Below are 12,252 nucleotides of genomic sequence, written 5' to 3'. Positions count from 1 at the left end.
GAGCCTAGCTAATGTGTCTGCATGCATGTTAAAGAGGGTACTTCGGTCAGTGGTCTCAATGAATCTGTCATATCATCACTTACTTGTTGGAGGCACATTGTACATTGGTCAGGACTGTGAAGTTGTTTCTTACACTTCGAAGGCTTGCCAGGACCTAGAGAGACAGAGAGAGAGAGAGAGAAACATTAACATCAAGTTACTGTTAATACTACACAAGAGAGTAACTAGAGACAGAGCTGGATGTCCCAGTGTTTCTCAGAGTGAGTTTGTGATTCAGACTGAGGAAGCGAGATATCTACCTGAGCAAAAGGCGTTACGATCAGGTCATCGCCATGTCTGTAAACACAAACAACAACGTGTCAGGGTGTTATCAACATTTGTTTTCCAAACATCACCCAGTGAGCTAGCACTCCTGTCATTGTATTCAGCGACTGTAGAATTCCTGTAATTACATTAAGTTAGCTAGAATTTCTATAATTGCGTCTAGTTAGGCACCACTCCAGTAAATGTATTCAGATAGCTAATAATCCTGGAATTGCATCCAGTTAGCTCGCATTCCTGTGATTGTCAGTGGTGTCACATTCACGTCATTTAGCCCCGTGTTGCCATACCAGATACTACAGTCACACACACCACAGCCTGTGACACGCTCATTGTGAAAGTCGGTTTCAGTTAGAAAGGGCCCCAGTGAACCAATCCCAATTCCCCTAAAAAGTGGCCGGTAACTCAGCCACAGAGAACAATCAGCGGTCATGTGACCTGCTCAACGCACAATTCACTACGAGCAACGCTCCACTGTGCTCTTGCGTAACGCTGAACGCACCAACTGCCAACTGCCAACTAGGACATTGGCACAAACACGGCGGTTCTAATGAGAACCAGCAGCACTTTCTGACAGGGCAACATACTCCCTCATTTCACTTAGAAAAAGGAACGTACTCTTGGAATGGAATGTTGGTAGATAAAGAGAAGTGGGATTTTCGATAGAAACAGGACTTATTGACTGAGTTTTGTCCCGAGGGATGTGTGTGTGTGCGCGCGCGTGTGTGTGGGTGTGTGTGTGTGTGTGTGTTTGTGCGTGTGCGTGGGCTTACAGTTCGGATGCGATGGAGGAGTTGCGGGACATGGACTTGGGTGACAGGTCATAGTCGCTGTCTGAGCGGTAGAGGAAGGACTCTCGCCGCTGGTTGTGACCCGGGAAGTTGGTGTGCAGAACCAGGCCCGACCCGGGAGAGGCCTGGGGGTCCAACGGGCTGCAGCTGGCAGACGGGCCATTCTCCACGTCAAAGCTGAAACACACACACACACAACAAAGACACGTCATGAACACACACCCATACAGAGGAGGCTGTCTACAGAGTACAGAGATAGTAGTATCATATAGTATAGTCATAGTATAAATCAGGGGAGGCTGGTGGAGGTAGGACAATTGGAATGGGATCAAACACACGTGTGTTTGATACCATTCCTCATTCCATTCCATGCATGACAATGAGGCCCCGTCCTCCGATTGTCCTACCTCCACCAGCCTCCCCCTGCGGTACAGAACTGGACCAGAGAGAGAGAGAGAGAGAGAGATGTTGAGAGGACAAAGAGAGGACAGGAGTTGACCCAAAGCCCGTCCCCCTCCCTCCTGCTGTGTTGATCCTATCAGCAGGCTCCTCCATTAGGATCATACAACAGCAGCAGACTGTTTACATCATCACAGGACACCTTCCACTGACACCTCCAGCAACACTCACCACCATGCTGACATGACAGGGCTGACCCACACCAAGCTGGGATATTTCCCTTTTACACATTGTCCCATTTCCAGTACTGTTTCAACAACTATGGTGGATGCGTCATCACCAGGCCTGCATAGTTCGGTTCTGTGGCGCACAGTAGATTAACACACACATGCAGGGCACAGGGCACAGAGTCTGACAGAGGACTACGACACAGCCCAGACTGCATTACCCAGATAACCTCAAAGTGCCAATACTACCTAAAGTGGTCAGAAAAGCAAAAGCACTTCTTTAACAATCAGTTCACCAAACAAAATATGGAAAGGATCATTTGATGTGCTATCATTGGTTTGGAACATACTGTATGGAATATTAACTATCAGAGATATAAGAACACGAGCTGGACCACTGGAGGCTGGTGGAGGTAGAGATCGGAGGATGAGCCTCATTGTAATGCGTGAAATGGAAGAATGAGGAATGGTATCAAACACAAGTTCGACATCCACCAGCCTCCCCTGAACAGGACATCGTGACACACAGTGGAGCTTCAACTGTCACAAACTGACAGACAATGACAAGACACAGATGAGGGGGGGGGGGGGGGGGGGGGGTCTCGACAAACATTCCCGGGAGATTGTTTGGTGGAAATTCTCAAGGTTTTCCCAGCTCCAAGGGAAGTGAGACATGACCCCCGTGACCCCACACTGCAGAAAGCTGCAGGAAGCAGCAGGAAGCCAAGAGGAGATGTATTACTGCTAGCCACATGAAAGAAGCCCTGAACGCCAAACGGACACACAATTAAAACACACCGACTGATACAGGAAACCAGCCAAATGGAGATGCGTGTGTGTGTGTGTGTGTGTGTGTGTGTGTGAGATCACTGTAAGATCTGAAGGGAAGAGGCAGGGGTGTATATGTGTGTGTGTGTGTGTGTGTGCGTGCGTCTGTGTGCGAGTGTGCGTGTGTGTACTCCATGGTTGATTACATCTGTGGCCCCCAGATCATTCCACTGCTGTAATCCTTTGTGTTAGTCATGTGTATGACCGTCTAATTCTAAAGCACACACACACACACACAGAGATACACACACACACAAACACACACACACACACACACACAAACAAAACGTGTATGACCGTCTAATTCTAAAGCTAATGCAGCGCTAACAGCCCCACAACGCACCCGGTCCACCGAGCTTCTCTTCTCTTCTCTTCTCTTCTCAAACAAAAGAGGGCGGCCCGTGACGTAGCAGCCATTCAACATGGCCAGCGGTCTCCTCAGAGTTGAAAAGGTTCACAGAATGGATGTAAACGTGGCTAACACACAACACACAACACACACATCCTATTTCTGATCAAACAAACGCCTCGGACGTCCTTGATCAGCGCTGACGACTACAGGATATACAGACGGGACCGTGTGCTGTGTGTGTTTGTGTGTTTGTGTGCTGTGTGCTGTGTGCTGTGTGCTGTGTGTGTTTGTGTGCTGTGTGTGTTTGTGTGTTTGTGTGTTTGTGTGCTGTGTGTGTTTGTGTGTTGTGGCGTGGCATCTTCTAAAATCGTTGCATCAAATTAAGGATGTTTCGGGGGGGGTTACTACGGTACTGTACTCTATAAGGTATCAGAAACACATGCCACTCCGTACTATTCCCCCCTTTTAAGTAAACAGGCGGCTAAATGTCAGTGCTGTTTGGACAGTGTGTTATACTGTACCTGTGGTGTGGGTTTCTGGGAAATGTAGTTGTCTGGCTGAGACTGAGCTTATGGTGCTACTGCCTTGGAGTGGAGGAGGATCATGACGGTCCTGTCTGCGTGGCTCAGTTGGAAGACATTTAGGTTGTGGGTTTGAGTCCTATTGGGCCCCATATACAGTACAGTATATGAAAAATGTATACATTCGCTGTACTGTAAGTCACTTGGATAAAAGTGTCTGCTAAATACCATACACTCTATAGGATGCTAACATTTGGGTTGAAGTAGGTTCATATTTGAGGTGCCCAGCGGACTCATGACTCCCCCTTGTGGCCGAGTGTGTGATTAATGCCCAGCATCGCCACATCAAAGCCTGAGGATATAGCCTAGCAATTAGCCAGTCAAATGTACTGCACATCTCGACATTAAACCTGAGCATTTATCCTAGCATGTACCCCGTCAAATGTACCGGACATCTTTACATCAAAACCTGAGTGTTTTTGCCTAGCATGTACCCCGTTAAATGTACTGGACATCTCTACATCAAAGCCTGAGGATTTAGCCTTTCCTATTACTCCCTAAAGAGAGCTGGACATCTGGCGTGTATGATAAGACTGGAAGCCTGGAAAACAAGAAACAGAGATTCCCAAAGACAGAGGAGACCTAAAGGAGGAGAGATGTCCGTCCCTCCCTCCCTCCCTCACTTACTAGGCATTCATTGGGAAGAGAATCCCCAAAGAGTTTCTAAAGAGAGGGATGAAAACAGGAGATGTGGTGTTTATCCAACATGTTCAGCGAAGGGCCAACTCCCATATTGCAGGGATTAAATCATGTGATTTCTGGAATGTCAGGATTACACTCCAAATCAGAAAGTCCCACTATGATTTGTCGACATGAGCCTGGGTTAAAAGGGTCACGCCGTCATCAAGTCCAGTGACGTACGTACGTCTGTGTGTGTGTGTGTGTGTATGTGTGCGTATGTATGTGTGTGTGTGCGAATGTATGTGTGTGTGTGTGTGTGTGTGTGTGCACGTGTCTGTCTGTGTGTGTGTGCATGCGTGTGTGCACGTGTGTGTGCGTGCCACTGACCCACACACTCACACTGCCAGAGTAGGGAACACCAGCTCAACTGACGATGGAGAGAACACAAGGCAGCCTCCCCTGGTGCAGCATGGCTGGGCTGAGAGAACACAAGGCAGCCTCCCCTGGTGCAGCAGGGCTGGGCTGAGAGGCAGCGGGGCTGAGCCTCGTCGAGCCCTGTCCCCTGTTCTGGAAAAGTCATCAGGAAGTGATCCCTATGACCTCTGGGCGACCTACGCCACCATGGATACGTCCTGTTCCCATGACGCTGCTGAATTAACCCGCCTCAACAACAGCTCTACGCGGAGGGGAGAGGCGCTACCATGGCAACCAGGAGAGAGAGAGAGAGAAGGAGGGAGAGAGAGAGAGAGAAGGAGGGAGAGAGAAGGAGAGAGAGAGAGAACGAGAAAGAGTGAAAGAAAGGAATTGGGTGTTTTTCTGGCACTGAGTGACTGTGTGTGTGTGTGTGTGTGTGATTGCTGATGGGAAGAGGCAGGGGTGTGTGTGTGTGTACATGTGCGTGTGTGTGTGTATGTGTGCAGACATGCCTAAAACAGCTCCTCGTCCTGTGACGGCATCACACAGGAGACGCACAAACAGGAGGTGTAACCATGACGACACAACTGTCGGCCTGCAATACCAGACAGAGGCTTCCACTCATGATAACAGTCGGAGGAAAAGAGTCACACACACACACGCACATCAGTGCGCGTGCACGAACACACACACACACACACACACACACACACACACGCACACGCTGTGCTTCATTACATCACTGTCACAGCTCTTATTAAGAATAAACATGTTCAACGCTTGAGGCAAAAGATGAAATTGGATGGAAAAAAAGGAAAATGTCTCGGTCGGTCCCAGCATGTTTTCCAAAGGTTAGTCTTCCCTACATGGATCTGCCAGTCAGAGGGATGTTATTCAACCGTCATTTCCCAAAGCCTGTCCTAAGACGGGAAATAACTAAGCGACATGCCTCACCAGCAAAAACCACGTTGAATTTTTGAGTTGGTTAAAATGTGTCTACTACCCATGTGTCTAAGACTATACGTAGCTGACAGCAATGTATCATATTCAAATAACATGCCATTAAACATGTGCTCAGGACATTTATGGATAACAAGAAACTAAGCAATACTAATAGTATTAATATACTATACTATAATAATACTCATAGTAATTTCAAGCGCTCTGCTCTCATTCAGAGACTTGGAGACGGGGGGGGGGGAGAGAGAGAGAGAGAGAGAGAGAGAGAGAGAGAGAGAGAGAGGGAGAGAAAGTGACAGTCCATGGTGGAGCTGTGAGAATGAACAGACTTTGCTTTAAATGGCATTCCATGGGCTGGCAAATTGCAGTGTGGGATAATTTTCCATTACATTCTCTGGGCTGCATACTTGGTACTAAGTAAAGTTAAGGTCAAACTCTGCAGCACTGTGTAGCCTTTCCATACTTACATCTGTTCTCAACATGTGTGTGTGTGTGTGTGTGTGTGTGTGTGTGTGTGTGTGTGTGTGTGCGCGCGTATCTATATATGTGTGTGTGTGTGTGCGCATCTATGTGTGTGTGCGTCTATGTGTGTGTGTGTGTGTGTGTGTGTGTGTGCGCCTCTCGACAGCACAATACAACTTTCTTTGTCCAAAATGTAGTTAACCACAACTCATGACCTCTCAAGACAGTCAGCCATCATAAACCATGACTACAAACCACTAGAGACCTCTCCCTCCCTCCGTCCCTCCCTCCCTCCCTCCCTCCCTCCCTCACTGACATAGCCACACTTAACCCCTGTTCAACTATAGCCAACACAACTCAAACACAGTACACCAGGGGAGGCTGGTGGAGGTAGAAATCGGAGGACGGGCTCATTGTAAGGCATGGAATGGAATGAGGAACGGTATCAAACACGTGTCAAGCACTTTCCATGCATTACAATGAGCCCGTCCTCCGATTTCTACCTTTACCAGCCTCCCCTGGTATACTGCCTATCCAGGACTATAGTGGGATCCGGTGCTACACCAACAAACCCCTGAAACACATGCCATTCCATTGGTCCACAGCACCTGACCTTGCCAGCGTGGTGCTCAGCGATAGGTCAACAGTGCAGCAATCCTTGTTATTGAGTCACAGTCCAAATATTTGACAGACGCGTCTCACAGGGAGATTATCTGTGTTGGCATTGGGTTGGAGAGACGAGTCCAAACACCCAGTCTGTGGTCATAAACTATACGCACGCACGCACGCACGCGCTCACACTCACACTCACACTCACACTCACACTCACACTCACACTCACACTCACACTCACACTCACACTCACACACTCACACTCACACTCACACTCACACTCACACACACACTCATAGATATTCTATGTGCATATGACTACAAAACAAACGGGAGGTACTACACAACACATGGCAGTGTCACATGTCACAGACACAGCTATCTACACACACACACACACACACACACACACACACACACACAGATATTCTATGTGCATATGACTACAAAACACACGGGAGGTACTACACAACACATGGCAGTGTCACATGTCACAGACACAGCTATCTACACACACACACACCCACACCCACCCACCCACACACCCACACACACACACCCCAACTATTTGTGTAGATCTTTCTACTTCCACATGCTACAGTACAGTACTTTCCACAGGAAGCCTTGTGCCTTTTAGGTGAGCCTGCGGTGGAGGAACTTCCCCCCTGACCCTGGGCCTTGCAGCTCTGCAGCTCTGCAGCCTGGACCCAGACCCAGACCTAGACCCAGACCCAGACCCAGACGCAGACGCAGACCCAGACCCAGACCCAGACGCAGACCCAGACCAGCCCACCCCAGCCCCATCCCAGCCCCTGCCCCTAGCCCCATCCCAGCCCCAGCCCCTGCCCCTAGCCCCAGTCCCAGCCCTAGCCCAGACCCGACCGCCCAGTTGGCCATCACTGAACTCATTTTGGTTTGGACCCGTCCTAACTGCAGTCCTAACAACAACAACAACAACAACAACAACAACAACAGCCGTTGGGATTCTAGAGCAATGTTATTTTGGGTGAGGACATCACGTGATAGGCTGCTCGCCGTTTAGCTCAAACACCACCCGTCGCAGATCCACTCAAGACCGCGTTCTAGAGTTTATGACCGACACTCAGCCTGGCCGCCCGGCACCCGCTCATATCACCTAAACAACCAGCAGCCCAAACCAGGGCTGGGGAGGCTCGCTGTCAGGCGCCGGAATAAACAGCAGGCTGATGTGGAACGTATGAAGCACTCTGGAGCGCTAACACAAGTCCCAGGGAGGGAGCACAAAAAACGTCACGCCGTGTCCTACATTTAGGAAATTGAATTAGCGCAGGTAGGCTAAGCATCTAGGGGGAGAGAGAGAGAGAGAGAGAGAGAGAGAGAGAGAGAGAGAGAGAGAGAGAGAGAGAGAGGATGCCACAGCTGGACCTGAAGCTGCAATAACACAGCAGTGTCTTTAAATAGACTCCCACACCACCAGTCTGAACAGGCATGCAACGCACACACGCACACACTCGGGCGCACGCACGAGCGCACACATATGTGCAGACACACACACACACACACGTATGCACACATGCACGCACACACAAATACATACAGACACAGACACACACCAAAATATCAAAACACACAATGTAAAGAGAGGGATCATAATCTTTTTAAACACACGCTGGAAATGAAACATGAAACATGATGACCATGGGAAAGAGAGTGAGATATAAGCAAAAATAAAGTGAGGGAGAGAGAGAGAGAGAAAAAGAGAGAGGGGGAGATGCCTGACAAACAAACAAGATTCAGAGAGAGGGATGGAGACTCGGCGAAGTCCGTGAAGATGAACCGAAGTGAAAGGGTCAAAAACAAACCCATCACTCGACAGCTCTGCCCTGCATACGCTACAGTGACCGAGAGACAAGCTGCAGGACGGAGAGAAAGAGAGAAGGATACGTAGGGTTAGGGTTAGTAGGGCATGTATGAGAGAGAGAGAGAGAGAGAGAGAGAGGGATGAAGAGGGTTAGGGTTAGAAGGGTACGTCTGAGAGAGGTAGAGAGAGGGGGGATGAGGAGGATGAGAGAGGTAGATAGAGAGAGAGAGAGAGAGAGAGAGAGAAAGAGAGGGATGAAGAGGGTTAGGGTTAGAAGGGTTCGTCTGAGAGAGGTAGAGAGAGAGGGGGATGAAGAGGGTTAGGGTTAGAAGGGTACGTCTGAGAGAGGTAGAGAGATAGAGGGGGGGATGAGGAGGAGGAGGAGGAGGAGGAGAGTTTTCCGTGGCCTGGGTCTGACCTGTGTCGTTGGCTGCTGGCGTGGAGTTTCTTGATCACCTCCTCGCTGAAGTCAAAGTGGACCCTGCCCCTGTGACAGGGGGACGGCCGGTACATAGCCCCTAACACCACCGCCGTCACCTCTGGGCAGCACCATCAAACACACTCTTCACACACTCCTCACATCCACTCACACCTACAGTAACACCTATCATCACACACACACACACACACACACACACAAACACACACACACATACACACACAGCAACAATCCACAACCCATCAAACATACATCAATCACTATTCATCCCACATAATCAAGCATAACTCATACCTCAAAAACACAACAAACCATAACCCCGTCAACATCCACCATGCAAACGCACAAACAACCATCCACTAGGACTCTCGCGACTCCTCTGGCTATCAGACTCCCTCTCCCTCTAACGCGCACACACACACACACACGCACACACACACACACGCTCTCTCTCTTTCGCTCTCGGTGTGAGTTGAGCGCAGCCCTCCCAGTCCCAGCCTGTACTTCCTCCTCCTGGTGTGTGGAGCTCCACTCCGCTCCGCTCTGCTCTGCTCCCCAGCCGCGGTCACTCTAGGGCAGGGCAGCCACCAAGACCTGGAGCGGCCTCCCTGGAAGGGACTCTCTCCTGCTCTGTACGCTCAGAAGGTGGAGAGAGAGAGAGAGAGAGTACGGGCCGTGTTCTTGTGTTTATTATACGTGTGTGTTTCGTGTCCAAACGTCCAAACCGTACTGTACCGGCATGCAGGTCTCTACTGTATTACGACATCATCTGCTAGGCTACCACACACACACACGCACACACACTATTGTAGGCCACAGGCCTAGAGACCACATTTTCTAGCCACACTTCTATGACGATCTAACCTACAACACAAAATAATTGCTTAAGCACGCATGCACGCACACACACACAGACACACACACACACACACACACAAAAACACACACACACACACACACACACACATAAATATCCATAATGTGCCTTGCTTGCAGCAGGACTTATATACTGTGGGGCACTGTAGTGTGTATACTGTATGAAAGTCTACCTTAACTGTCCCAGCGTGTGTCTCTGTGATAGGGAGAGGGCAGCTGGCACACAGACAGGGGGGCACTTTGCCTGGCACGGAGGAGGGGATACCCGGCAGATGCCCGATGCTAATACCAGCCTGCCTCTCTGAGCAAACATTCTAAGCGATTGAAAAAAAAAAAAAAACATATGTATAAATGCATAAAGAAGAATTATACATAAAGAAGAATAAAAACTCAAGTAGAATCCTATGTGATCCTATGTGATTCCTCATTGCATTACAATGCGCATGTCCTCCGATTTTTACCTCCACCAGCCTCTACTGATATTGAACAGACACAAGCTGGGGTGTGGAGTGACATACACTGCCCATGGAGCAGCAGTGAGAGAACTGAGGGGGGGGGGGGGGGGTTATGCGGGGTAACACTTCATTTGGACAGTGACAAATAGATGGTTTGTAGATGTTCAGTAAATGTTCAACAACACTGTCAGCAACACTGTCAACTGCCAACAACAAAACTGCAACCCTAGCAAGTTGTTGTGTACTGTATCAACAGAGTCGAAGCCGATCGTCTGAGAAACTGTACATCACATTTAGGGGATTTTCCAAATGAAGTGGTGACACAAACCAGAAGTGTTTCCCAAAGCCCTGGTTCCCAAAGCCCTGGTTCCCAGTCGTCTAGGCCGAAGGCAACAGTGGCACCGGTGACCTTTGACCTGGAGGTGTGATGTGAAGTGAGGGTTAGTGAGAGATGAGGGGTGCGGTGTGGGGGGTACTCAAAGAGGGGGGTGAGGGTGTCAGGGTGGTGTGGGGGCGGGGTCACACCCCTACATTCCTGTGTGTGGGTGTGTGTGTGACTAAGTCACCATTGTCCTGGTTCTGGTAAACTGTGTCCACACATCCGGCTTTATCCGGTTTACCCATGCCACCCGTCATTAGTCACGCTGGTCGATCTGCCCCCTATCTGCAGGGGGCGGGGTCAAGGGTCATGGAAAACTCAACAGCTACGGCTAGCTACCTCCTCTGAGTCATCCACCAATGGCAGCCACCTTCGGATGAGCAGCGCCCAGCGCCCCCCCCCGCCTCGCCCCCGGAGGCAGGTGGAGGTGGAAAATCGAAGGACGGGCTCATTTTAAGGCATGGCATGGAGTGAGGAAAGGTATCAAATCGGAGGACGCGCTATGTTTGATACCAATTCCTCATTCCATTCCGTGCATTCCATTCCGATTTCTACCTCCACCAGCCTCCCCTGGTGGACAAAGAGGGAATTTACTAATTCTACTTCTGAGAACCCACTGAACTCAAAAGGGAGCTGGGGTCTTCATGACAAAAGAATGGCATTTCTTAGAATTGTAAGGGGATATAGGAAAGAGTGACATTTACCTCGTCAGTATGATTCATGATGGTGACCCAGATATAGCTCTTTCTGAGAGCTTAGTTAATGGTCCCACATATAGAGAACCAAGTGGATGAGGTGACTCACTAAGGGTCACTGGTATCACCATGTCATGACATGACTGCTTCCCCTTGCTACCTAAGAAATGACGATGACCGATTACGAGAAGGACATATGGATGGATGGATGGAACAGATAGAGAGAGAGAGAGAGAGAGAAAGGGGAAGTGACAGAGAAAGAGAAAGAGAGAAGAGAGAGAGAAGGAGGGAGGAGGAGGGAGGAGGAGAGAGGAGGGAGGAGGGGAAGTGGAGGATGTTGTGGCCAGGGGGTGAGGCCCTGTACTGTGAGGGTGTGAGGGTGTGTGTGAGAAGGCCGTGATGACAATGGTAAAGGTTCAGTGACCTTCCTGTCTTATGACCCCACACCCTCAGGGCCAACACACAGCTTGGTGACGTCACCGGTCACATAACTCACTATAACATGTGCAGCCAGCATTACCCCCCCCCCCCCTCCTAACAACAACAACAACAACAACAGCTGTTCAGATATGCACATATCTGGAGTCGTAAGACTATTGTCTAGACTATTGTCGGATCGGAGGACGGGCTCATCGGAATGCAAGGAACGCATGGAACACGTGTGTTTGCTACCATTCCTCATTCCATTCCATCCATTACAATGGGCCTGTCCTCTGATTTCTACCTCCACTAGCCTCCACTGATCCACATAGTAATATATAATATACAGTACCAGTCAAAAGTTTGGACACACCTTGCCAAGAGTGTGCAAAGCTGTCATCAAAGCAAAAGGTGGCTACTTTGAAGAATCTAAAATATAAAACATATTCTGGTTTGTTTAATGACCCTGTCCTGAGGTGAGTGCATTACCTATGTGTTGGCACTAGAGGGCGCCAGACTTCCAGTTTTACCTCTCAGAGAAAAGGAGGGTGTTGTCTGACTGTGTCCACTAGATGGCGAT

At 49.4% G+C, this 12,252-nt stretch overlaps 1 protein-coding gene across 1 annotated transcript in view; it reads right to left on the bottom strand.

Annotated features, from left to right (window-relative positions):
- The window catches only part of pde4ba (phosphodiesterase 4B, cAMP-specific a), a 52,638-nt gene extending 43,441 nt beyond the window's left edge, over positions 1 to 9,197 (bottom strand). Inside the window, exons 1-4 of the mRNA XM_083670948.1 lie at positions 8,827 to 9,197; positions 1,095 to 1,289; positions 300 to 336; positions 84 to 154 (exon numbers count right to left, since the gene is read on the bottom strand). Coding sequence (XP_083527074.1) covers positions 84 to 154; positions 300 to 336; positions 1,095 to 1,289; positions 8,827 to 8,921 — 398 coding nt within the window. The 5' untranslated portion in view covers positions 8,922 to 9,197. The remainder of the gene's footprint in view (positions 1 to 83; positions 155 to 299; positions 337 to 1,094; positions 1,290 to 8,826) is intronic.
- Positions 9,198 to 12,252: the final 3,055 nt, after the last annotated feature.

The sequence above is a fragment of the Argentina silus genome (assembly GCF_951799395.1).
Source record: "Argentina silus genome assembly, chromosome: 6".
NCBI lineage: Eukaryota > Metazoa > Chordata > Actinopteri > Argentiniformes > Argentinidae > Argentina > Argentina silus.
The sequence above is the reverse complement of the archived record's forward strand: the minus strand, read 5'-3'. Positions and strand labels throughout refer to the sequence as shown.